The sequence below is a fragment of the Oryzias melastigma genome, linkage group LG15, assembly GCF_002922805.2.
Source record: "Oryzias melastigma strain HK-1 linkage group LG15, ASM292280v2, whole genome shotgun sequence".
In the NCBI taxonomy this organism is placed as follows: domain Eukaryota; kingdom Metazoa; phylum Chordata; class Actinopteri; order Beloniformes; family Adrianichthyidae; genus Oryzias; species Oryzias melastigma.
The window spans coordinates 21,392,298-21,416,009 of NC_050526.1; the positions used below are offsets into that span (position 1 = coordinate 21,392,298).

Consider the following 23,712-nt stretch of genomic DNA (forward strand, 5'->3'; position numbering starts at 1 on the left):
GTGGAACTGCATCCCATCAGACTTCACTTGAATCTGTGTTGAGATGACGTCCTAATTTAACAATATCTGCATTTCTGATGTTTTTAAATATAATTTTAATATCAAAAGAAAATATTATAGTCTTGGTTTAATTTATTTTGTTACACAATAGTGATTTGTAAAAAAAAGTGCATTGGATAGGCTTGATGGGAATTAAAAATACTTTCAATATTATAAAACCTTTGATTTAAATAGGTTTTCATAGCTTCAAATCACCAAGTTTTCAGTCTCTGACAAGACATAGTTTAGTTTTTTTCCCCCAAAAATCGAATATCATTCATTACTTTATTTTAATAAAAACAGTTATGTCAATACAAATCTAAAAATAAACACAGATTAGACTTAAAACACAACTTCAGACAGAACACTGTAGTGAGAAATTAGTTCACACTAAATGTATATCCATACAAAAAACTAATAACTTTTCAATAAATGCTAAAGTTGGTTTAGACTTTTTTATAGTCGTATGAAGGCAGTTTTGCTTATGATTAAAGAAAAATAAAATCCAAGAATATGGTTATCTGTAAAAAGAGCTATATTTGAATGGAATCCATACAACACATTTAAAACAATTCATCCAGGACAACGAAGGAATGTAGTGCGTGCTGGTTCATCGATGCTGGTCCTACAAGACAAAACCAGAACAAACACATTTTACAAACATAAAAAAAAATAATAATTGGAAGAACAACAGTAGAATATAACAGTCATACAACTAAAAACACATAAAACAGAAATACTTGGATCAAGCTACAGTCCTTCCTTAGCAATTCCTTGGTTATTGTGACATAATTAGCTGCCCATAAATTGATAGAATTTTTGGCACATTGAAAATTCAATTCAATACATGGGATTTGTATCAATACCAAAATATTCAAACAGAACTTGGGCCACACAGTACTGACGGCAAAGCTTAAATCGTAATACCTGCTAAAAAAAACAGATGTCTGTTATGAGTACATCTAAAATCCATTCATAAATCTAAAATTAATTCCTAAAGAAAAGTAAAAACTATGTAGAAATCAACCAAATATAAATTAATATTAAAAAAAATAAAAATAACGACTGTCCTCCATTTTAGTTCCACTTTGTTTCAGTACAACAGCATTCAAGAAAAAAATGTAACCAACCAGAAAGTCAAATATGAACAATAAAGTATTTTAAAATAATTCCCCTGCTTTACAGACTGGTTCTGAAGAAAATAAAAAAATATATCAATGAGCTTTCATGCATCAATAAATGATATGATTAGTGTTTATGCTGATAAAAGGCCAAAAGGAATCTTTTAGATCACACGTGATTGATACGTTTAAGTGTCAACCAGAGCTCATGGCTTCTTAAACAGAGTTCATCATCCAAAAAAAATAATTCGGCTGATAATTAAGTTAAAAACATTTCCTACACAAAATAAAGTATCCAACATTCGTTAAAACAAAAAAACAAAGTTTGAAATTCTTTGTGTGTGTTCAAATGTGATGCACCTCAAAGACAAACATTTGATGTGCAGAGCGAGGAGGATGATGGGAAATGTAGTTTGTGCACTAAAGTTGTTAATAAGTCCAGTTAAAAAGTGTCTCTACAGAGCACTGTTCTCGGGGGAAAACAGAGACGCCAGGCCCAGCGCTTCACTGTCCAGGACATCTTTGTCTTGTCTGGGCCTCTTAAAGAGCGACGGAAGATTGCGGATATGTACCTCCTTCCTGAACTGCTCACACAGAGCTTTCTGCGGGAGAAAAAAAAGAGAGGTTAAACACAGACACCCTTTCATTGGATTGTTCAGCTCTGTTGAGGTGCTGCGTATTTTCTGCTGCCGAGCACAAAAGATTTACAGCGCATGCTGCTGACTAATGATGGAGCGCTGTCTGGTCACCTACACAGCACATCGCCAGTGGATTACATTAGACAAGCAAAGTAGCAGTGCCCTCTAGTGGCCAAATGTGACATTACCCCAACGGTTCCTGCAATGAGCTTCCTGAACAGGTCTTTCTTCTTTTTCTCTGTGAGTTTCGGACCGCTGGGGTCCATGAGCTTTTGATCGAACTGGTCCAGAGCCTGAATGTTGATGTTTGGAATTTGGATCATCACTCCTCTCAGCTCCTCGTAGCGCGGCCGCTAAAAATGAGACATTTTCTTTCAGAATAAAAGTTGCAACTTTGGAAAAACGAAACATCTCGTCCTAAAAGTTGTGATAAATGACTTTAGCTTTTAAAAATAAAACAGCTAATTTTAAATATTCCACAATTTAAAAAAATGTAAAAGTAACAGAGAGCGTACCAGGTTTTCATAGATGACCATAGCAAGCTGAGAGAGCGTTAAGTTGCACTGGTCATGCTGCCCGTGAATCTGAAGCGCCCTAAGAACACTGGTGAAGAACCATGTGACCGCTTCAGGAAGTAGATTACCAGCTGCAACCTACAAAGCATCAAATGATGAGGACAAAACCTCCAATAAAACAATAATGTGGCATAAATGGCGTGGAACAAAGCGTTACCTGTTTGAGAAGAGTCCAGCAGACCATGGAAGCCGTGCGATGACAGTTAGCGGTGTCCTTCCATGACAGTGAAGTGAAGGACAGCGTCAGCAGCAACATGCAGACGTCCTGAGAAAGAGAAAAAACAAACAAGTTTACGGAAAACGTATGCAGCGACGTCCTTAACCCGGCGTGACGCGCCTCCAACCGACCTCGTGTTTCATGAGGCACTTCCCCAGCTCGGTCAGGCCTTCTGGGACGGACGCGGGCTGCACTGAATCCATCATCATGTCTTCGTCTGCAAGAGCACGTTTCGAGCAGAAAGTCCTGACACTATTCCAGCGAAACACAGAATAATCAGAATTTCACTCTTACCACCATTTTCCTCCTTGCTTGCTGCCGGTTCAGCCACTTTTTTGGAGACACAGCTCACGTCTTGAGGAAGAAGAAGGCAGGAATTATGACTATCAGAACTCAGCTCATTTCCAGTCAGAGTAAAAGCTGATCAGGCAGGAATGAAACACTTTTTCAGTCATCGCACAACAGTTTATGTCTTTGGGTCTTTTTGATAGTAAAAGATTTTAAATGTTTGTTTCACATTAAAAAATAACCTTTTTGTTCACATGAGGATTTAGAGCTCTGGATTATTAATTTAGCCACATATTAGTCTAAAAAATAACTTTTGTCTTTAGAAATTTGAAAAAAATCAGCATTAGATGACAGACGTAACTGAAAATTCTCACCAATCTTTCATTTATTGTAGTACAGAATTTGTTAAAACTTGAAGAAAGTCACCTTTATTCTTGAGGCTTATAACCCTCAATCTCTTCTCTTTAAAGCACAAATCTGACCAGAGATAGAACTAATGGCGTGTTAAATGTTAAGTGATGAGACTGGACCCTATCAAAGGGAGCCACACCAATAATTCAGAGCTTGTGCCGGGCTGCCAGAAGCACAATTTAAGGAAAAATCGGTGCTTCAAAACCTGGATTTGACATTTTATAACTGGTTTTCTATTGATTAGTTTTTCTTGTTTTTTTTTCTATCCACATAACAAACAAAGACCCACTCCAATAATAATCATATTTTTTTTACATGTTTTTATGGCATTTTCTATGGAGAAAAAATAGACTCAACTCGATCTGTGTGTGCGCAAATCTTGATTTGTGGATTTTTACGTGCATAATTCTTAATTTGTAACTCATATAATCCATTTTGTCAATACATACAAAAAATTATGAAATTCAAATAAATATAAAATACAATTAAACAACAGCTTGAAAACTAACTACACCCTCAAATCTTTAAAAAGTACACATGAATCACCCGATACACACACAAAACCACATTTACGCACAAATCTAATGTGAGACTCTTTTCACGTCTCCTAGACTCGTGTGAAAGTGGCGCACTTCGATGCTGCTAGAATGCTAGTTTTTTTATTAGCCGCTTTGAATTTAGAGTGGGACTCTATCGCGATAAAACATGCAGCAGTGAGAGCAAACAGCTGACAAAAAGGCTTACTGAGAAGATCCAGGACTTCTTTGGTGACCAGGCGCACCAGCTGCTCCTCCAACATCTCCTGCGTCACCTCGCTCTTCTGGCAGGCCACCTGCTCCTCCTCATCATCACCACTGAAGACGCACAGTTAGCAAAAAATAGTCAGTGTAACTGAGAACAAAATTAAGCTATTTAAGAAATTACTTCATTTGTCTTTTACCAACACATGCACTTTAATTTAAAATGTTATAATACTTTTTTTAAAAGTGCCTTACTCGACAGATGCTCTCTGGCTGATGACTTGCCACTTCATGCTGAGTCTCTGTTTTAAGAAGCAGAAATCAGATCCAAAATCTGACATTCAAAGCAGAAATAGTTGGATTCTAACCTGCATCATGTAAGCAAACAGAGGTGCCAGCAGGGGGCGCAGCAGACTGTCGCTGTATTCTGAAGGGCATGAAACCACAAGTGGTCTCATAAACAGACGTGCACTAGTCAAGGTCGATCCGGTTTGACACAAAACAAACACAGAAGGTTACTCAAAAGAAAGCTCACATGCAGAATTGTCAAAAAAAAGGATATGAATTATGGAACGGAGTCTGTGGTCAGGCACTTGATCGAGTGAGACGAAAGCAGAGCCGGCGATTAGTTCAGCTAGCCCGTCAATGGTGTAGAATTCCTTCTGCAGGGATGCGCCTGCGCTTCCGAGCAAAGTGAAGCTGCGGAAGAGAGGAGGAGGAATTAAATCTGCAAATGTGCGTAAATGCAAAAAAATCTAAGTCGAATGCAGCTGGAAAACACTCACCAGTTGTCGTATAACGTTCCCAGAAACCCCTGCATCCGCTCCAGGTTGCTCCTATACACGGGCGAGTCATACACATCCTGTGGAAGCTGAGGGAGACCTGAGGAGAGCACACGGCGAAAAGGATGAGGGATGCTGGTAAATTAAAACAATAAAAGTGAAGATTTTTACTCACCAATGACTATGTTCTTCTCCATGTCCATCAAGTCGTAGGCTCTGACTAAAGTCTCACTGAGACGAGCAATATTCTCTGGCATGAAGAGACTGTTCTGAGTCCTTTACAGAAGTAAAAAAAATGTTATTTTTTTATTTAAAAAAAGTTTGAAAAATATTAAATATAATTTTTAAAGATACAAAGTTTGATCAAACCTGATTAGTGCCAGCAGGTTGGGCATAAAGGCCAGGAACTGTGCGCTGCAGGGGTTTCTGTAGATGGGGGCTCCGTTGAGGTCGTGACCCACAACAAACCCCCCAGACTTGGCTTCTTCCACATCTGCAGGCCAGCGCGCTCGCTTAACCACCGACAGCATGGCGCTCAAGCAGAAACTCAGCTATGAGGCGATAAATATGTTAACTGTAAGAAGGATTTTTAAGTAGTGAAGATGTTCACCTCTTTGGTAAAAACTGGAGTTATTAAAGCTTTTTAACACCTTTCTCAAAGTATAGATTGCTTTTTCTTTAGTTTGCTTCCTTTGTTGTAAGGTTTAAAAGTTCATTTAAGTTAAAATTTTAGAATTGATGGTGCACTTCAACCGAGACGCAAGGACAACTTTACTTTTTCTTCTAAAGTACAACAGATTAAAATAATAGGCTATTAAAAAGTATGTACGAGTAAAAACAGAAAGTCATTATTTTTAAAATGACTGTTTAGTACTAATTGAAAATGTAATGACAGGACGGACAGAAATTTTATTTACTGCTGTCATGGGATTCATTTTTTGTGCGATTAATTAATCGTAACTAGCAATTAATTGATTTTAATCACAATATTTTAACGTAATAATTGATATTAAAAGCCTTTTTGAGGTATTGTATTCACGTTTGTGACATTGTGGTACAGTAAGAGATCAAAATAAACCTAAAAAGGTACCTTTAATACAAAAGACTTGCAACCAATTGACAACACCAAGGGTTATTTGGTTTTCCAATCTTGAACAAATAACATTAAAAAATAAAAAAAAAGTCTAATTTACGACATCAAAATGGAGTAGGAACACTTTTCAGAGCAATCCAAACAATATTGAACATAAACTTAATTAATACCATAATTAAAATGTTGATATCCCTTCTTCCACTGTTTCCCACAACAGCAAGACAGTTATAAACGTCTGTAATTTATTAATCGTGATTAAGGCGATATTTGACAGCCATAATGTTATGCCATTATGTTAAAACAAAAAAAGTTTATTTAAGCTCTCCACATTAATCTTTTGGAAACAAAAAATAATATTTCTTTAAAATATTTAATTTTCATTCATATTTATTATAAATGTTTAAAAATATAAATACTTTTTTTGCATTATGCTGCTTAAAATGCCATAAAACAAAAATATTTTTGAATATATTTTGTCATTCTAGAATTTATTCTAATTTAGTAAATATTTGGTGGAGTTTCTATAAAACAATTTTGCTGAATAAAGTAAAAAAAAAAAATTCAATTAGGACTTACCTGTGCCCTTTTAAGGCTTGCCACATTTGTTACTGCCTCTTGCTCAGCGACTACCTGATCAGCCCCAACAAAAGACAAGAACTTGACTGGATCCCAGAGCACACTGAAACACAACAACAAACATTTTCTAGATGTTACTGAGGTACAGTATTATTGTAAACTCAATAAATAAATAAAACCTGCCTCCTCATCTCCTCTGACGTCCACTCTGCAAGGACAGGAGCCAGCAGCTCATCTAGAAACGCCTTCTGCTTTTCAAAGTCTTGAAACTTGTTGCTGATGAGCACCAGGGCTTCCACCAGGGAGGCCCTCTCCAAGCAGGTCTGTAAGGCATCACTTGACAGTAGCTTCTTCACGTTACTGTAAAACATGTCAAAGCTGGGCTGAAAAAGAAGAAAACCAAGAGTCATGCGTACATCGTCACAGCTAATTGACTGGGATGGGAAGATCGTTACCAAGATGAACTGTGGGTAATCCCGGCAGATCCTGATGATGGAGGAGCAGGCGTGTCTCCTCACATTCTTCACAGATTTAGTTCGAGGTACCTAAAAAAAAGTCATTAAAATATATATACATTAGTGTAAAGCAGGGGTCCCCAAACTTTTTCTTGTGAGGGCCACAAAACTGTTTTCTTCTCTGATGTGGGGCCGGGGTCGGTTTGTAGGCTAACAGAAAAAGTGTAGCAATCAGTCTAAACATATACAGAAAGCCACACACAGCCAAATTTTACGTATTTCATTTCTGTCATCTTCATAGAAAAAAAAAACTAAAATATTTAAAAAAAAACTAGATAGCATTACCTGCGATAATGCTAGTGTGAATGCTGTAAGCTGAATGTGGTCGCTGAAGATGCTTAAACTTATAACTAAAGACGCAGAAGCTGATAGTGCAAAACACTGAAGTTGATAGTTGAAAACGCTGAAGCTAATAGCTAGCTAAAATATTAGCGAAATGCCAAATTAGAAAAAAAAGGTAAAATATCTAATTTAGCCAAAACAGCTAGCATAATGTTAGAATATTAGCTAAACTGCAAATTAGCCTAGAAAACGGAAAAAGCTTAAATTTGCCAAAACAGCTACCATGTAGCTGAAATATATGATAATGTTGAGTTAGCCTAAAAAACTGGTAAAATGTCTAATTTAGCCAAAACAGCTAGCATAAGATTAAATATTAGCTAAGCTCAAAATGACCTCAAAAACTGAAAAAAAATTAAAAATTAGCCAAAACAGCTAGCATGTAGCTGAAATTTTAGGTAAACTTCAAATTAGCCTAAAAAACTGATAAAAGATCAAATTAGCCAAAACAGCTAGCATAAAGATGAAATATTAGCTAAGCTCAAAATTACCTAAAAAACTGAGAAAAAAAATCCTAAATTAGCCAAAACAGCTAGCATATAGTGGGAATATTAGCTAAACCACAAATTATCCTAAAAAACTGAAAAAAGACCAAATTAGCCAAAATAGCTAGCATGTGGCTAAAATATTAGCTAAACCCCAAAATAGCCTAGAAACCCTTATTAACTGCCAAAACAGTTGAAAAGGCCATCATAAAAAGAGCTGAATGTTTTAATAGCTGAGTGAGCTAAAAGCTGAAAGAAAAATAATAATAACGAAATAAAGAAAAAAACAATAGTTTATCCTCTCCCGTCATAGTTCAGACTGCAGAAGGGTGGAATAAAAAGTCACGTTTTATCCGGGTCTTGATCTGCATTTCTGATGGTGTTTGGGGGGCGGGGCCAAATGTGATCAGGCCTGTGGGCCGTAGTTTGGGGACCCCTGGTGTAAAGTATGGGGGGAAAAAATGTAGGCTGGAGAGGAGAACTTACCTTATTTTCCTGATCAAATTCAAACGTCAATGTTTTAAATAACTATAAAACAAGAGACAAACTTAATCAACAAACTGATATTTTTGAAAATTATATGTAAAAAAACATTTTTATAATTTTATATTTAAACTATTTGCTGCTCAGACCTTAAAGAGAACTTGGGGCACCAGCTGTTGTCTGTGGACGAGGAAGGGAAGGAGGACAGAGACGGTGGTGAGCAGGCAGGAGAGGATCAGCGGGTCTTTGGTGTCGTAGTTCAGCACCGCCTGCAGCAGCTCCATGCTCTGATCTATGGGCAACTTCTACACACATGGACAGGAAGGGAAAAAAAAGGCATATTTATTTTAAAGTAAAAGATATTTTATAGTTTGATCGTGAACCTGCTGCTACCTCTTCTGGGAGAGTTTTGAGGATCTGCCACACCACACACTCCATGAAAACAGTCATCGCATCCCACTGGACCACTGATGGAGACTTGGGGGAGCACAAACCCCTGGAGCTCTTCGCTGAAGAGACACACGTTCAATTATGCATGTGTTTATATAAAAGACAGAAATGAATGACACATATTCAATTTATTTAGGAAAAATATGCATTATTTGGGCTAAAAAGATCAAGAAATGAATGTGTTTCATTTATTTTTTTCAATATGGTGGCACCATGGCTCTTCCTGACGGCACAAAGTTCTAAGACAAGTTGAAAGATTATAGAAACAATAGTTTTTTTTCAAACACAAAAGGCTTCTGTCTTACTATTTAACTTTTTATGGGTTTGTCCTCCATGTTTGCATCTCACAATTAAAAAGGCACCAAATAACAAAATTTTTCTAAGGTCGCTTTAGCAAAAAGACAACATCCAGACTCATACGTGCAGAACGAGGTTAAATGCTTACAGGCGGATTGTCCGGGATCAATCGGACAGGCAATCTGGTAATGCAACCAGTCTGCTGCAGTCTGGAACGCCTCCAGAGGGACGATGCGACTCACAATCTTCAAAACGTCTCCCTGCTGTCCTCGGAAAGCTGCACACAGCAACTCTTATAATTAAGAACGATGTACTCCATAAAACACTGATCACCACCTTCGTTTTATGGAACACCTACAGTAGAAGAAAAAGTGGAAGTCCTCATCGCTGTGGAAGTCCATGCGGGAGTAGTCGGAGCTGGGATTATCGTTTTGGGAGGGAAACCCGGTCTAGAGACACAACAGGGATAATTAGGAACAGTTTCCCATCATATCCACTCTAACACCAAAGTCTCACCTTGACAAAGTTAGTCATGGACACTTTGAGGTAATTGACAGCCATCTGCACAACCACAGCCTCTTTTGACAGAACCTCGTGTTTGAATAAAGCTCCCCATGTTGCCAGAGTGCAGGATTTTAAAAACTGCAGGTGAGAGGAGGCGGAGTTACAGGACCCACACTTGGATTTGGCAAGAGAATATTCTTAAATTTGTTTTCTCACCTGACTGGGATGTGTAGTGAAGGCTAATAAAGCTTCGGTGTACTTGCTAAGATTTGCAGGGACTTCAACGTTTACATCGGACCCCTGTGGGGAGAAAAGAACATATTACATTTGCTTGAGATGTGCTAAATCGTAAAACAAGAGATTTTGAGATATATCAGAGACAAACATTTGAGCTCTTTTGTGTCCATTGTTTTCTACATGGTCACAAATCTAATAGTCATGAACAAAGAATTTTTTTTAATAAGTATTCATCTGAAATAAGTATTTGTGATGTCCTGAAATTTAATCTTAAAGTTATTTATAAAAGCTCATATTAAGATATTTTGCTCTGATAAGTTAAAAAATATTATGTTGTAAAATATAAATAATGAGATTGTTAATAGCACACAGTGTTACATAGATTCTCAAACAGAGAAGCTCCAACAGTTTTTGTCTCTCTTGGAGGGAGTTTCAGTTTGGCCACTAAGTGGCGATCGCGTTACAACATTACACCTTATTCCAAAAGAAGAAGAAAGTATGAGCCAAAAAAAAACTGTTTTAGACCACAAAATATAACTTTAAAATTATACTTTCTGAAAAGAGTTTGGAAAATTCATGCCTGTGAGTTTATAAAGATGTTAATTTAGTCAGCAATATATGTTTAAGTCGACTGAGTGTTAGCATTATCTGGCCTATTAGAAATCCCATTACACGTTAGCATTAAGCTAGCGGACATTAGCATTATGAGTTAGAGTTAGCATAATTTACACTCAATTTTAACTTTAAAAAATGTATTCACACACTACACCTTTTGTTCAAACATAATTTTTTCCCCTTAAAAAACATCATATTTTAAGTGGTACAACAGTCCAACTGTCCTTATTTTTAGACCAAGTAAAACATGTACATGTTTGAATTTTCTGAAAGCATAAAGTATGCAGAAATTATGATTGCAGAAAGTTTGGAGTCGTAGAGAAGCCTTTACAATGTATTTGAATGGTAATAACTGCAGCAATTTTGCTGAATTGCAGAAAAAACAAAAGTTGCAGAAGAGATTGCAGAAGACGGCAACCGTGTCGATAACTTTAACATTTTGTTTCGTGAACTCAGAAATCACATGAAGTTTGCAGAAGATACAAACTGTCAAAAAACATTTAGAAGACAGAAAATAATAAGAAAAATAATTTTTAAAAAAGAACAATACCGTAGTTTGATTGCATTACGCAACCAAACTAATAAGACAATTTAATGTTAAATTATTACCAAAAAAGATGTATTGCTTAAAATAATGTGTTTTTTCAAAATCATCATGATGAAAAGTCACTAATAAATCACTTTTGTCTTATGTCAAGTGCATATTTAAGCTAGAAACTAGACAAAAATACTTGAGATATTGTATTTTTTCAGTGTGATTTTGTAGTAACCCTTGTGCTAGCCTACAGTAGGCATGTTTACATTAAACGTGGGGTCATCTGGACCTCACAAGACAGAGCATTTAACTTTTTTCCTCAAAATTTTTATCTTTACTGGTGTTCATGGTGGACATAAAATCCTGTCATGGGAGGGATCACACATTAATATAAGGGTGGGGTCATCTGGACCCCATAAGAGAGCACAAGGGTTAAAAGAGCAGGTAACTGTACTTATTCTGGAGGGAGCAAACCAACTCACTTATGGCTACTGCAAAATATCAGGTTAATGTTATTGTCAAACAACGTGAACTTACCACCAGTGAGCAGAGCTGGACTCCCAAAGCGCACAGCACCTGACAGAGCCTCTTCAGGAAGACGTAACGGCGCTCCACCACCTCCCCTGCTCTACAAACAAAACTGTTGACTCAACCGTTCAGCAGTTCTGCACAAACGCTCATTTCCGTTTGTCTTTTACATCGGGGGAAAAAACAAACCAAACACTTACAAGGATTCAGAGGAATTCATAGACGTCGACGGTCCATCAGCTGACCTGCAATGGAGCCACACCAACATTAAGTGGAATTGCGTTGACGCTCATTTGGGAAGGGAGTTTTTTTTACTTACTGAGCTGCGGAGAGGATGCACTGAATGGCCACGTCATCGAAGAGCAGCATAAATGGCTCCCTCTCCTCCAGTTTGCCCTACATCAGAAAATGACAAACTCTATTACAGCTTTTCTGTTTAAACCACACAAACTCAATCAGCACAAAAAGGAGCTGAGCTTGTTGCAACATTAATAACAGTCTGTTCCCCGAGAGAGGAAAAAACAAAGGAAATTAAGTAATAATAATCATTCACCAAGGAGAAATTTTGGAATAGTTGTTATATAGATACGTTTCACAGTAGATTAGACTAAACCAAGAGGATTGAATCATGTCAAAGTTGAGGCTAAAACCCAAAGCAACATATTTTTTATTTACCTAGAATATTGGATATAAACTCTTTAACTCACCTTTCGGTTCAAAGCGATTAGTAGACACTCTGAAGCCTCAAGCTGCAGCTCCGGCTCACTCAGCAACAGACACAGCATCTCCAGTAGATGACCGTTTCCAGAGGTGATGTGGGTCAACGAAACCCAGTCGATGTAGCCTGCAAGTGTGTTCAGCGTCGCCACGGCAACTCGACAGTGAGCTCTGACCTGAAAAAAATCAAATAAAACAGGAAGTCACACCAGAGAATATAAACACATAAGGAAGATATGATTTCATGATTGGCCCACCTTCAGTTCATGACCAGGCAGACCTTTCTGGAAGACAAAAACACACTAATTTTAAAAATCATGCTAAACTTCATTTCTTCCTCAACACTTAGTTCTCACTGACCACTTTGTGATAGCTGTCTACGTGGATGTGCAAAACCGCCAACAAGAAACTGAAGATGTTGTCCATGTTTTGGGTGAGCGTCTGCTGGATGTCTCTGCGCCTCTGGTTGGGCAACGTCTGGAAGGTGATCACATCCTCTGCAAGCCTCAGGAGAATCCACATCACCACCTCTGTCTGCACGTCCTGGCTCAACCAAAAGTGGATTCAAATTATTTCCCCAACACTCGTCTTCACAAGTAAAAAAGTCAAATCTTACACAATTTGCAACCATAACAATAGCCAACTTTACAAGATGAAGTCATATGTAAATATGAGTGAAAGAGTTACATAACTCTATTCAAATTAAACCACACCAGCAAATGGGAAAAAGGGATACTTCCTTTACAAATGTCATGACTCACCCCCTGGCTGGTTAGGGACTCCATCTCTTTCAGCATGTCAGGCCAGTGTTGAGGCCACTCCCTCTTGATCATTTCCACTATGATTCTTGACAGAGCATCCTTCACGTGGCTCTCCTCCTCCAGGATGGAATGGGTACCCTAATGAAATCCAAACAGCATTTCAGTTTAAAACTTATTCCTACTCCAATAATCTTTTTAAAAATTGTTCCCAGTGTTCCTTAAATTATTATTATGCAGTTTTAGCCAAAATCAGAGAACCTGTCATTTGCTAGGACATAATTTCAACAGAACAACAGAAGTTAATTGGAATTTTGCCTCTTGCGGAATAAGCCCGCCCCCATGTCCCGTCATCTATCTGTTTACACCCTCTTTTCTTACTATATGTCCTCCATCATGAGGAAAAAATGCCATGTTAAAACATGTCAACGTGTTAAAAACACAATTTTAATCAAAACATGCATGACTATGTTCACACCTACCCTGGATAAAAGCTGCATGGCACACTCCTTTATCTGCACTTTCTCCTCTTGTGGCATGTTATTCCACCTGAACCTGCAAGAAGAAAAGCAACATTTAAATATGCATCCGTTTATAAACTTTTTTTTTTCTTAAATGCCCCGTTAGTGCTTCACTCACTTAATGACATGCTCCAATGTTTGCAGCCCAAAGTGTCTCACTACAGCTGGCTTGGTTTTATCCGCTAATTGTAGAGCACATGGGATGCAGAGGCTGCTTGACTCTTTAAAATCTTCACAAAACTGGGAATAAAAAACACATAAAAAATTAAAATAAACCAAAAGTGTAATTGCTTGGAATGGAAATTCTTCAGCTAGGCTTATGGCGAAACACGTGAAACGTAGTAAAATCCCCGAGCACATGATTTGTACGAAATCAATAGGTAAACATTGCAATAAGGGTAACAAATCAAATAAAAAGTTCTCCTGGAAATAATATAAGATTATTTAACATATTGACATTTTAATTGTCCTCCCAACATTTCCAAAAACTACATATTTGTGAATGAATGAAAATGAATGAGATGTGATAACCATAGTATTCAAATTTAACGTTTGATCATTTATTCTGTATATTAATAAACATAAACTAACGTTAAAGATCAATCGTTGCCAAGACACAAAGCGATTAAAAACAATGACTGATTTGCAACACAAATACAATCCTTCCAGGCTAATAACAACAATGATAGATAGATTAGCTGGCTAGCTAGCAGCTAGCTAGCAGCTAGTACCTTTAGGGCCTCTAGCCGGTAAACTTGGCTCGTTTCTGCGTCCATCATCACCAGCACAGCCTTTGTGAGCTGATCGCACATGGCGGCCACCTGGTCGGCCATGACTTCAGGTAGTGCGTGACACACCGTTGAGGAAAATGCAAGCAACTCCCTTATGCAAACTACCTACGCTACTGTGAGCTGCAGAGGGAAACCAACGTCAGCCAACGTGCACAAAATGTGCTTCGTCTACTGGTTCCTAGCGAGGGGGTTTCTGGGTAATGTAGTTTGATATCCTTTTTTTCTCTCTGTAGGCAACCTTAGGCTATTTTACCCCTACATTGTGACTAAAGATGTCTCAGTTGTTGTTAAAATTAATCATTACACGCCTAATTTTAAGTGTACCTGAGTATTTAAAATATATAGTAAGAGTCCCTTAATTGGCTTTGATTTATTTGTTGTTAGTTATACATTTTTTGGTCAAATGTACCACAAATGATAAAATAATCTTTTTTTATATTATTATTGCTGACATTACACTACCTACTACTAGGCCTCCATTTGCTACATTGATATGATCCTTTGTGACACAGGATGTATTTTATTTTGAAAGGAAGTCAGGTGAACCTCTGTCAAAAGCTGTGAACTACTAATTCACATTTTTAATAAGGGTATTTTCTCCACATAGTCTATGTTTTTATGCTGAAAATACCAATAGTTTATTTATGCCTATCATAATAGTAATAGTAAAATACAAACAAATTAGTGTATTTTTTGTAAAGGGTGAAATAAGACTTTGTGGCTTTTACTGGGATTTGGTAAATTTAACCGGGTTAGGTGTAACCCCGGGGAACTCTTTGGATTTGAAGATTTAAAAAATATGTTTAAAATAAATAATCCCTCACAACTTAAACTGTTAAAAGTCCCCCTATGATCATTTTTTTTTATTTAAAAAAAGAAAAACGTTTCCAGCAGTGTTTTAATTATGATTATAAAGTTTTTAACCAAAATCCCACAACCTAAATGTTGTCTTCAAAAGCCATGTTTCATGTTGATCTGAAGCCTCTGTTTCCAAAATCTCCTCTGAGGGGGCGTGGCTTTTGGAGAAAAAGATAAGAAGCTCCATCCTTGATCCCTACCCTGTCTGATTAGGATAACTCTTTGTCTCGCTAGCATAAATCTTCACTGCTGCTACATGAAAACGTCAAGCAATATCGGTAATGTCCAGCCGTATCGTTTTGAGTCGGATGTCAGCTCGGACGAGGGAGTGAAGAGCTTCATGGACCAAACTTACTAAAGAAGGTCCATGGAGTCTTGCAGAGATTTTCCAGTGTTTGCAGTCCTGCTACCATAAATATTGTATGAAACACAAAAAAACCCAATAACGGCTGATTTGACAGCGGAAATGTGAACGCCGGCTCATTTGACTGCAGTCAGTGGGAAGATGCCACCATCTCTTCTCCAGCACATGAGCTAGACACGCTAGCCGGAACAGATGAGGGGTTTAGCACATGTGCAGCAGAGCTGTTGTGACATAAAGAAGGATCATTAATTCAGACAAAGCCTGTATGTGACAATTTGATTGACAGTGATTTAAATGGAGAAATGCTCGGAAATGCAAAAGCTAATTTGATTTCTTAGTACATTTGTTCTCTTTCATACGAAAAAAGGCCATGATTTTATTGGAGGAGGGCTTAAGAAGTTTAGGAAGTAGACACATGGCATGTGTGGGACAATTGAAATTTTAGGTACGTTTTACGTCAGTAATTTCTTGTTTTATGTTTTCCCAAGCTTTTATTTTTATCTGAATCTCTTGTGTCACTTTATGGAGGGTCCTGTACCAATAAAAGTGGCTTGCACTGCTCTGAAGGTATTAAGATTTTTTTCATAGTTTTTCACAGAGGCTATATAGTTGGAGTAAGAGGGGAAAAAAAAGTAATTGGTCTTGGCAATAAATGTAAATCATTTGTAGGTTTTAAAAACATAAGTTTTGGCGATTTCTGGTGCACAGTTTATGTTTAGAAAATATAAGATCTACGGATAGCAATACAGCCCAAATGAAATTCACAAGTAATTAACAAAATAGAAGCAAGTTTGGAACATACAGAAAAAAAAAATATAATCTTATTTCAAAGCAAGAAAGTTAGTAAGTAAGTCAACTGTCACACTGAATATTTTGCTCTATGACTTTAACATAAAGTTGTGTTAATGAATCACTCTGATTTTAGGTGGGAAGAGGTTAAATTGCTGGGCTGGGCAACACCCTAATTATATAGACTTTTTATTTTATTTTTTTTAAATATGTTGTCAAAAAATAATAAATAGATAAATATATGGATAATCTGTCACTCAGACTGTGACTATTGGGGAAAAACATGTCAGACCACATTCTACATTATTGTTGGAGCTACATGAATCTTGAATTTCACTGCAACTAAGCCTTGAAAAAACTTTCATCTCAAGGTCATCCAGACATATAAAGAAGATTCAGAAAGACAAGACAAAAAGCTTTTTAACTTGTGTTGGATTTTGAGTTTCAGTGCACTTACTTTAGACTTAATTTTTAATAACTACTTAGAAAAACAAACAAAAACAGCCAATAATACATTTTAAAAGTGTAACATAGTAGGATGGGTCACTGTAAAATACCATGGCATACTGCTTGTTCCAACTTCAGTTTCTTTTCCAAAGTTCTCAGAAAAACGACAGAGTGAGACCTCTTACTTTTTTCGCTTGAATATTTGTTTTCACTGATTCCTGGCAATTTAACCTTGTTCTGACTTGCTACACCTTTTCAACTCTCTAATCTCAATTTAAATCCGTTTCAGTAGAAACCGGATTCGATGTCTTGCATGAATCGTTTGTATTATCAGAGTGCGCGTGTAGCCAGTGGGGCTGTTTTCTGATGGGAGCCGTGTGGGGGCGGAGCCTAAATTCCAAAGTGGAATAAACTTCCTGCCGCTTCGGCACTCCAGGATAGGCTGCGAGCGGAGGAACAACGCTGTCTGTCAACGGGGTTTCGGCTCGATTACCTACGCTACCAGGGGTGAGTAAAACCTTTTTAAAGCACGACAAATTCCCACAATACATTTAATATTATGTATTTTGGAGAAAATATGGAAACTTGTGGCCCTTTTTGGGCGCCTCGCGAAGCGCGTGAACATCGCTTTTGGAGTTTTAAAGCGATGCTCACTCGGAGCGAAACTTTTGTCGTCAAGGCCCTGTTATGTGTAGCAACAGGTCCACACGACGTAGGATGCCATTAACATTAGTTTGTTTTGAACGGTGGCAAGTTTTAACCATTTTGTGAACGTAACTAATCTTTTGGCTGTTTCCAATGTAGGTCGGGAACCCCTGAGCTGGAAAAAGTAGCCGTAGCTGTCGTCGAGGACGGGCTTCTTTGGGATTAAAAGGATCGCTGGTTTCACCGTTTCATCGAAACTGCCAGGGAGGATTCATGCAGAGAGTCGGTTAGCTAAATGCGGTACGAAGCTAAAATGATGCCGGTGAGTTCTTTTACTTTCTTGAATTTCTATATATATATATATATATATATATATATATATATTTATTTTTGTCGAATCGACTCCGCATTGTAAATTCACCGGACATTTAAATTGGCTCATTGGTATCGTCCACACTTTTTTGTTTCTGTTTTTTAAATAGTTTTTTGCAGTAAATATTTTCCCTCCCTCTTTTCCATTTAATCTGATTGGTCATTACATTGTGAGTGCAGTACGTTTATTTGCATAATAAATTATGTCACTCAAAGTGTGAACCTGCTCCTCCCTAATGCATTTTTATTGCATTTATAGAGATATTTTGATGTATTTCTCAAGCAGGAAGTACCTGCCAGTTGTGTCAGGTATTGTCTTGCTTAAACTCTGAACTCTGGCTGATTATCGTTCTCATCTTCAAAGGTCCACTGCTTTTGCTGCAGTGCAAGGCTCTATCTCAGCATTTCAGTGATGCGTGTAGAGAGAGCAGTGGACACTAGACTGCCTGCAGGGGAAAGACACTTAAATCCTTACACAATTATTATTTGAGCAATTTAATTAAACTATAGTTGGGCCCCAAATCTGCTCTAACCAGAGCTATCATTGCAAATATGATTTCCTCTTTATTAGATTCTCTCTTAAAGACATTTTAACCCACATCAAAGGTACACGATCCCCTTCTCTGCCAACATCTTAACTGCAAATCCAGTGTGTTGGTATTTGTTCTTTTTTTATGATCTCGCTTCAGATTAAAATTTCCATGTGAAATGTTTTTAAAGTTCCATTCTGATCATCTTTCCATCTATTCTAAAAGGGTTCCCATTTGTGTTTTGATTATGCTTGTGTTGTTTTCTTGAACACATTTTCTGTAGAACAGCAGTAGTTCGTTAGAATTTTGCCTCTGAGTTGTAGACATGGAGTAAACCCGGCCCGCTTCCCATCATACATCTGTTTACACGCTCTCCTGCTAGCTTACAGCCCCTCACACACTCAATCTAACATTTGTGGTCCAACAAAAATGCCGATCAATATTGGAGCTATCCAACTGTACAGTTTTGAGCCAGATGTCAGCTCGGAGGAGGAAAATGAAGACGTATATGGATCTATAGGGTTGCTGTGGTGGTTGAAAGTTAAGGTTTAAGTTGATTTATTCTGGAATAATGTCTGTTTTTATTCATATTTATGTTAAAAAGTTACATTTTAAAAGTTTAAAAAATGTAGTTTTTTTAATGTGTTCAATAAATGTTCGGTCCTCGACCTTCTTTGTGTTTTGGATTTTGTCCCCCTGTGTGATTGAGTTTGTCACCCCTGCATTAAGCAGATGCATCAGAATGGAACAGAACAGGGAGCTTGTGACCCGCCGTTGTGGTCTCTACATCAGACCTACAAGCTTTCTCCAAGTGTGTTTTTGCATCTGCTCCTCATTTTGAATAATAAAAAAAATACTCAGAAATTCAATTTTAAGCTTAATGTTCTCTATATCCTCCACAACAACATAAAAAAACACCCACCAAAACAAGATATTCATTGGAGTAGTCTTGATTGATGCCTAGTTGTCAATGAGTGACTTGCATCTGTTTAGTCTTTGGTTTCTATCAATGTACTACCAGCAGCTTTAGTTTTCATGGCTACAAACCATCACCTTTGTGTTTTGTATGTGTACCGGTGTGCTCAAATGAGATACGGCCTGTGGTGGTTTGCTGATAAACACAAAGTGACCTCTATTAAGCCGTGTATGATGTAAGGTATTGTCCGGGGAATTGCACCAATAACCAATGACTCTGCTTGTTCTGGCTAGGGGGTATGGGGGTGGTGAGATTATAGTGTCATAATTGCTTGCTGAAATGGTAAATAGGGGGTCAGTGTTTTCTGAGCACAATGAGTCCAAGACTCTTTAACAGTGTGCTATGGACGGTGCATTGTTTGTGTGTCTCTTAAATGGCAACAGCTTGATGAGGAATTCCCTTCCCTGAATTGGATTGTAACTTGTTTATACTTTAGACATATTTGTTGTGTTGACACCTAGTAAGTTTTGTTTAAGCCCACAGATATATTTCTGGGCTTGCTTTTCTGAGTACACTTACATTTGCAAATCAAGTGTGACAGAGACAGAACAAGAAAAATTGGTTTAAATATTTTAAACTGGCTTCTTTAATTTGTGATTAGATGAATAATTCAGGTTAAGACGTGAACTTCAATTATCATTTTGTTAAATATTTTCCTTTGAATGAGCTGATGTTACATCATGTCTTGGATACACTTCAGTGAATGTTTATTTTCTATAAATATCTTACTGGCACAGCCAAAGATTACGTACTTATTAACTTTTTTCTGTGCCAACTTCAAAGTTGTACCAAATTTAGTTAAGTTCCATGATAAAACTGAGTACTGTTAGTTCAAGATTTTATTTTTTAAATAAAATCGCCTTTAGATAAACTACAGGTATTAGTGTAACTTAATAGTAAAACAACATTTTTATGTAAAAATAAAACAATGGATTTGATTAAACAATATTGATTATCAGAGTGCATATGAAGCCTCATTTCCACTAATCGGTACAGTTTGTTCTGGTATTTTGAGTGTTTCCATTGTGAAAAGGACCCATTAAACAGTACCAACCTTTACCTCTTTGGGGTCCTATCAATTGGTGGTTCATTGAAAAGAAGAACGGAATGGTAGGGGCGGAGCCAAGCCGCTGTAGCTACTCGTTGATTGGCAGAAAGTGATGACAACATTAGAAAGCACCAATATAGTGCTTCTTTAAGCGAACGTTTCCCTCATTTATGAGCATTTGTTTTTTAAAGAGTCAATCCCACCCGCAATCTTATTTCAAACAACATGATGTTCCTGTTATAGAAATAAAGCGGTAAAAAGACGAGCTGCTGGATGACCTCCATTGTTGTTGCTTTTCTAGTCGTCGCACTACAATGACGCAATGATAGGCTAGCGATCTACACGATGCATGCGCCGTGAAAGCAAACTCTCCCCAAACGCAGAAATAACTGGACAGTGTTTATGATGAATACCCCTGTGGCTTATGTTTGTCATACAAGTTAAATTTTTCATTTTCTAGCATTGTTGGCTCAGAAGTATTTGCTGTAATGACTGTGCCCTTTTGTGGTCTTGGTATTTCTCAATGAAAGCTTTTTTTTTCTTCAAGTCAAAATGCTTTTATAAAAGCACCAGATTCTGTTTAGCTTGCTTAATTTTGACTCCCATTTCCCCTATCTAGTTGATAAGCGCAAACAGGAACTGTCTCATTATGTAGACAAATAGCGGAGGAATATTGCAGGAGCAGTAGACGGAGTACTGCAGTGCAGACCGTGAGAGGACATTGCCCCCTTGGATGTGTCACACAGCTTGGTGCAGCTTCAGCATGTGTTAAAGTGTTTTTGCAGTTCATTTCCATGAAACCATCGTGTTCTGATTCTCTGTACTTGCATGCACGTTTCTTCTGACCTTTATGCTGTCCTCTGTACTCCAGATGACTTGGTTAAAACTGATGGGGTGAAATTAGAGGGGTGAAAACAGCAATTTGGGTGTTTTCTGTTGCTTCAAGTTGTTGAATGGTTACTAGGCAGCAGTAGAATAACCCCCTCAAAGCGGTAGACGTAAAACAAAGCCTCACAGACAAAGATGCTGCTGCAAGGCTGTGCAGGAGGCAATTAGATGCAGAACCAGCCTCTTTGACAAAATCTAGTTAATGTATTCGCCTAATGATATCTGAAACTACAAGCATGTGTGGTAAAGGTTCAGCAGCCCCAGTGAGAAAATCCATCGGGTTTTGCTTGATTTTGCACAAAGTAATTGGTGCTTTAAGCTATTTAGGAGCAATGTTTTAAACACAATGTATACACTTAAACATTATTTGTTATTTATAGTAAGTACTTGATGCTTGATTTAATTCATCATACATATATTTAATCTTGATTTGCTCTGATTAAGTTGATAAAAGTGACATAAAAAATGTACTTTGGTATTTAAAAAAAAATTGAACACACTTTGCAGCATAACAGATGTTTGGCCAAACCAAGACTAATATTGACACTTTAAAATGCTGACCTCACTCTTTAACATGGCTCAATGTCAATTCCTTGTGACTCTGTGTGTCACTTACTTTCATATTGCAGAGTAATTTAATTAAAGTCAATCTCCTGCAATTGGTTTATATGTTGAGATTAAAAACTGCAGTAGCAGATAGCTTTGCCCTCTCTTAATTTAATATACGACAAATAGCATTTAGGGAGTGATCTCCAGAAGACCTTTCCATGGAGGGTCATGTTGAAGGAGAAACTGGGGCTTGGCTTTCACATTCCTTTTTCAGAGCTTTAAATTAAATCACAACTAAACTTGATTTTCCACAAATTTATATTAAGGTGTGGCTGTGTTTTTTTTTTTTTTCTTTTTTATTCGCACCTGTCACGTTACTCCATGAATGTTATCTGAGCAATCAGTAAGGAGTGCCCCACACATAGAAAAGAGCAGTGCATTTTTCTTTGTTTCTGGTACAGGGTACATTACTGATACTTCAACTATGGTCATCCCATCACCTGTTTGTGCAACTAGAGAGGCTTGAAAAGCCAGTTTAGCAGAGAGTTTCTTCCCTGTAGGACTCCATGTACAAGCAACAGAGTTCCCAAAAACCATAGAAAAGCATTAATGTTCTTACCATAAAATTAGTCTTAAAATATGTCCACATGTTTTATCATGTGGTTGTTTACACGTTCTCTGTTGTACAGAGAGTTTTGATAGATGTTGGTAAAATTGTATGTATTTAGTGTACTAAAAATGGATATTCAAGTAAACGATCAACTTAATATTACGAGTAAAATATTGTTTAAAATATATTTGGTTTGTATTTAAAGTGTAAATGACAAAAATGCAATCTTACTACTCTTTTGTTTTTCATTAAAATTATTTGTGAACTGAGACTAGTGTTGAGGTGCAGGTGAACCATGTTAACTTTTTTATGATTCGTGTAGAAGTTGTAAAAAGCAGATCAATATTTTACCATTCAGGATTTCAAATTAAAACCAAAGTATAGTATTAATCTAAATGGATTCTTTGTTAGTCATTGACTGCTGCTGTGACTTATGTTAAAAGTAATATGGATGTGTGTTCTAAACGTCAAAGGAAATGCTATATGGGCTTCTACCAGATTAAGAGAACCCACTGCCTGTGTGAAAGAAGCTTTTTGAAACCTTTCAACTCCTTTCAAACGGGACATGTCAAGCACTGCCAGCTGCAGTCACTCTGCTTCTCTCAGATGTCTTATTAAAGTCCCTTTGTCTGATGTTTTTTTTTTTCATGTTACATCCTTTCATCACTGATAATCTGCCATAGAGGTCCTTCAAGTCGTCTTTGATGACTGTGTAGGTTTTAGAAATAATGCACCTTTAGTTACACCAGGTTGTGAGGAGAACATTTGTAGGTAAAATAGTGTGCTGTTAGGTTTGTTGTCCATCTATACAACATTAAATTTAAGCTTACTATTGTAATCCAGTAAACTGTTAAAAGGCTATATTTTATAAAGCAGATTAACGTAATCTCTGAGATGCATCCCTAGTGACCTTGTCCGATGGGTGTTCTACTTTGCAGCAAAGACATTTTTCCTTTTTTTTTCCTCCCCTCATTTGTTGTTATAGTTCAGTTCTTGGTTGTCACATCAGTCAAATTCTGAGAGACGGCTCTGGCCGTGTTGATACTGAGATGGAATAACAGATCTATTGCTATAGTGTTGAGCCGCAGCTGCGAAGGAAACCTTCCCAGCCTCCTCCTATAGGTAATGACTGTAGTGTCTTTGACAGGACAGAAATGCAATTGCTTTGGTGTTCGGCTTTGTTTGTGATAGATTGCAGGCAAATGTGTTTAAAATGTTGTTGTTTAAGCTGATATTTGTCGAAAAGTAATTTTTTTCTTTTGCTGCTTATCTTTACATTTTTTCCCTATTAAGCCTTTAAAGACTGTTTTTATGTAACAAAGTATATTAAAAAAAACAGATTTCAGCAAGAGCTTGATTTTTTTTTTTTTTTTTTTTTTTT

General features: G+C 37.2%; 2 protein-coding genes across 6 annotated transcripts in view; one reads left to right on the top strand and one right to left on the bottom strand.

Moving 5' to 3' along the window:
• Positions 1 to 310: 310 nt before the first annotated feature.
• On the bottom strand, positions 311 to 14,431 carry LOC112161491 (exportin-5). 2 transcript variants are annotated; one of them, XR_002921894.2, is made up of 34 exons: positions 14,196 to 14,430; positions 13,583 to 13,704; positions 13,426 to 13,498; positions 12,947 to 13,084; positions 12,546 to 12,728; positions 12,443 to 12,469; positions 12,176 to 12,361; positions 11,788 to 11,864; positions 11,669 to 11,713; positions 11,478 to 11,568; positions 9,770 to 9,853; positions 9,566 to 9,691; positions 9,408 to 9,498; positions 9,198 to 9,326; positions 8,696 to 8,811; positions 8,452 to 8,607; positions 8,306 to 8,347; positions 6,936 to 7,025; positions 6,664 to 6,863; positions 6,481 to 6,583; positions 5,181 to 5,362; positions 4,987 to 5,087; positions 4,815 to 4,911; positions 4,592 to 4,728; positions 4,398 to 4,495; positions 4,285 to 4,331; positions 4,034 to 4,143; positions 2,885 to 2,944; positions 2,722 to 2,807; positions 2,531 to 2,638; positions 2,314 to 2,451; positions 1,987 to 2,151; positions 1,521 to 1,762; positions 311 to 664 (listed from the first exon to the last, which is right to left on the bottom strand). XR_002921894.2 is itself a non-coding variant. In XM_024296641.2 (34 exons), exons 1-34 carry the CDS (start codon positions 14,295 to 14,297, stop codon positions 650 to 652), a joined length of 3,555 nt encoding a protein of 1,184 aa, XP_024152409.1. In that variant the 5' UTR covers positions 14,298 to 14,431; the 3' UTR covers positions 311 to 649. The 2 variants fall into 2 exon arrangements, 1 of the variants encoding a protein (XP_024152409.1); XM_024296641.2 differs by having other exon boundaries at positions 1,733 to 1,762; positions 14,196 to 14,431.
• Positions 14,432 to 17,143: 2,712 nt separating this feature from the next.
• Positions 17,144 to 23,712, top strand: part of LOC112161492 (apoptosis-stimulating of p53 protein 2) — a 22,828-nt gene continuing 16,259 nt past the window's right edge. For all 4 annotated transcript variants that reach the window (XM_024296642.2, XM_024296643.2, XM_024296645.2 and 1 more), the window contains exons 1-2: positions 17,144 to 17,220; positions 17,518 to 17,680. In XM_024296642.2, the coding sequence (XP_024152410.1) occupies positions 17,654 to 17,680 (27 nt within the window). In that variant the 5' untranslated portion in view covers positions 17,144 to 17,220; positions 17,518 to 17,653. The remainder of the gene's footprint in view (positions 17,221 to 17,517; positions 17,681 to 23,712) is intronic.

What these genes read in the sequence shown, in the direction of transcription:
- LOC112161491 (XM_024296641.2), bottom strand. Translation starts at nt 14,297, where the DNA reads ATGGCCGACCAGGTGGCCGCCATGTGCGATCAGCTCACAAAGGCTGTG. An exon ending in TCACTACACATCCCAGTCAG is followed by an intron (nt 9,692 to 9,769) that starts GTGAGAAAACAA and finishes TCTCACCTGCAG; the next exon opens with TTTTTAAAATCCTGCACTCT. An exon ending in GGAACGTTATACGACAACTG is followed by an intron (nt 4,729 to 4,814) that starts GTGAGTGTTTTC and finishes TCTCTTCCGCAG; the next exon opens with CTTCACTTTGCTCGGAAGCG.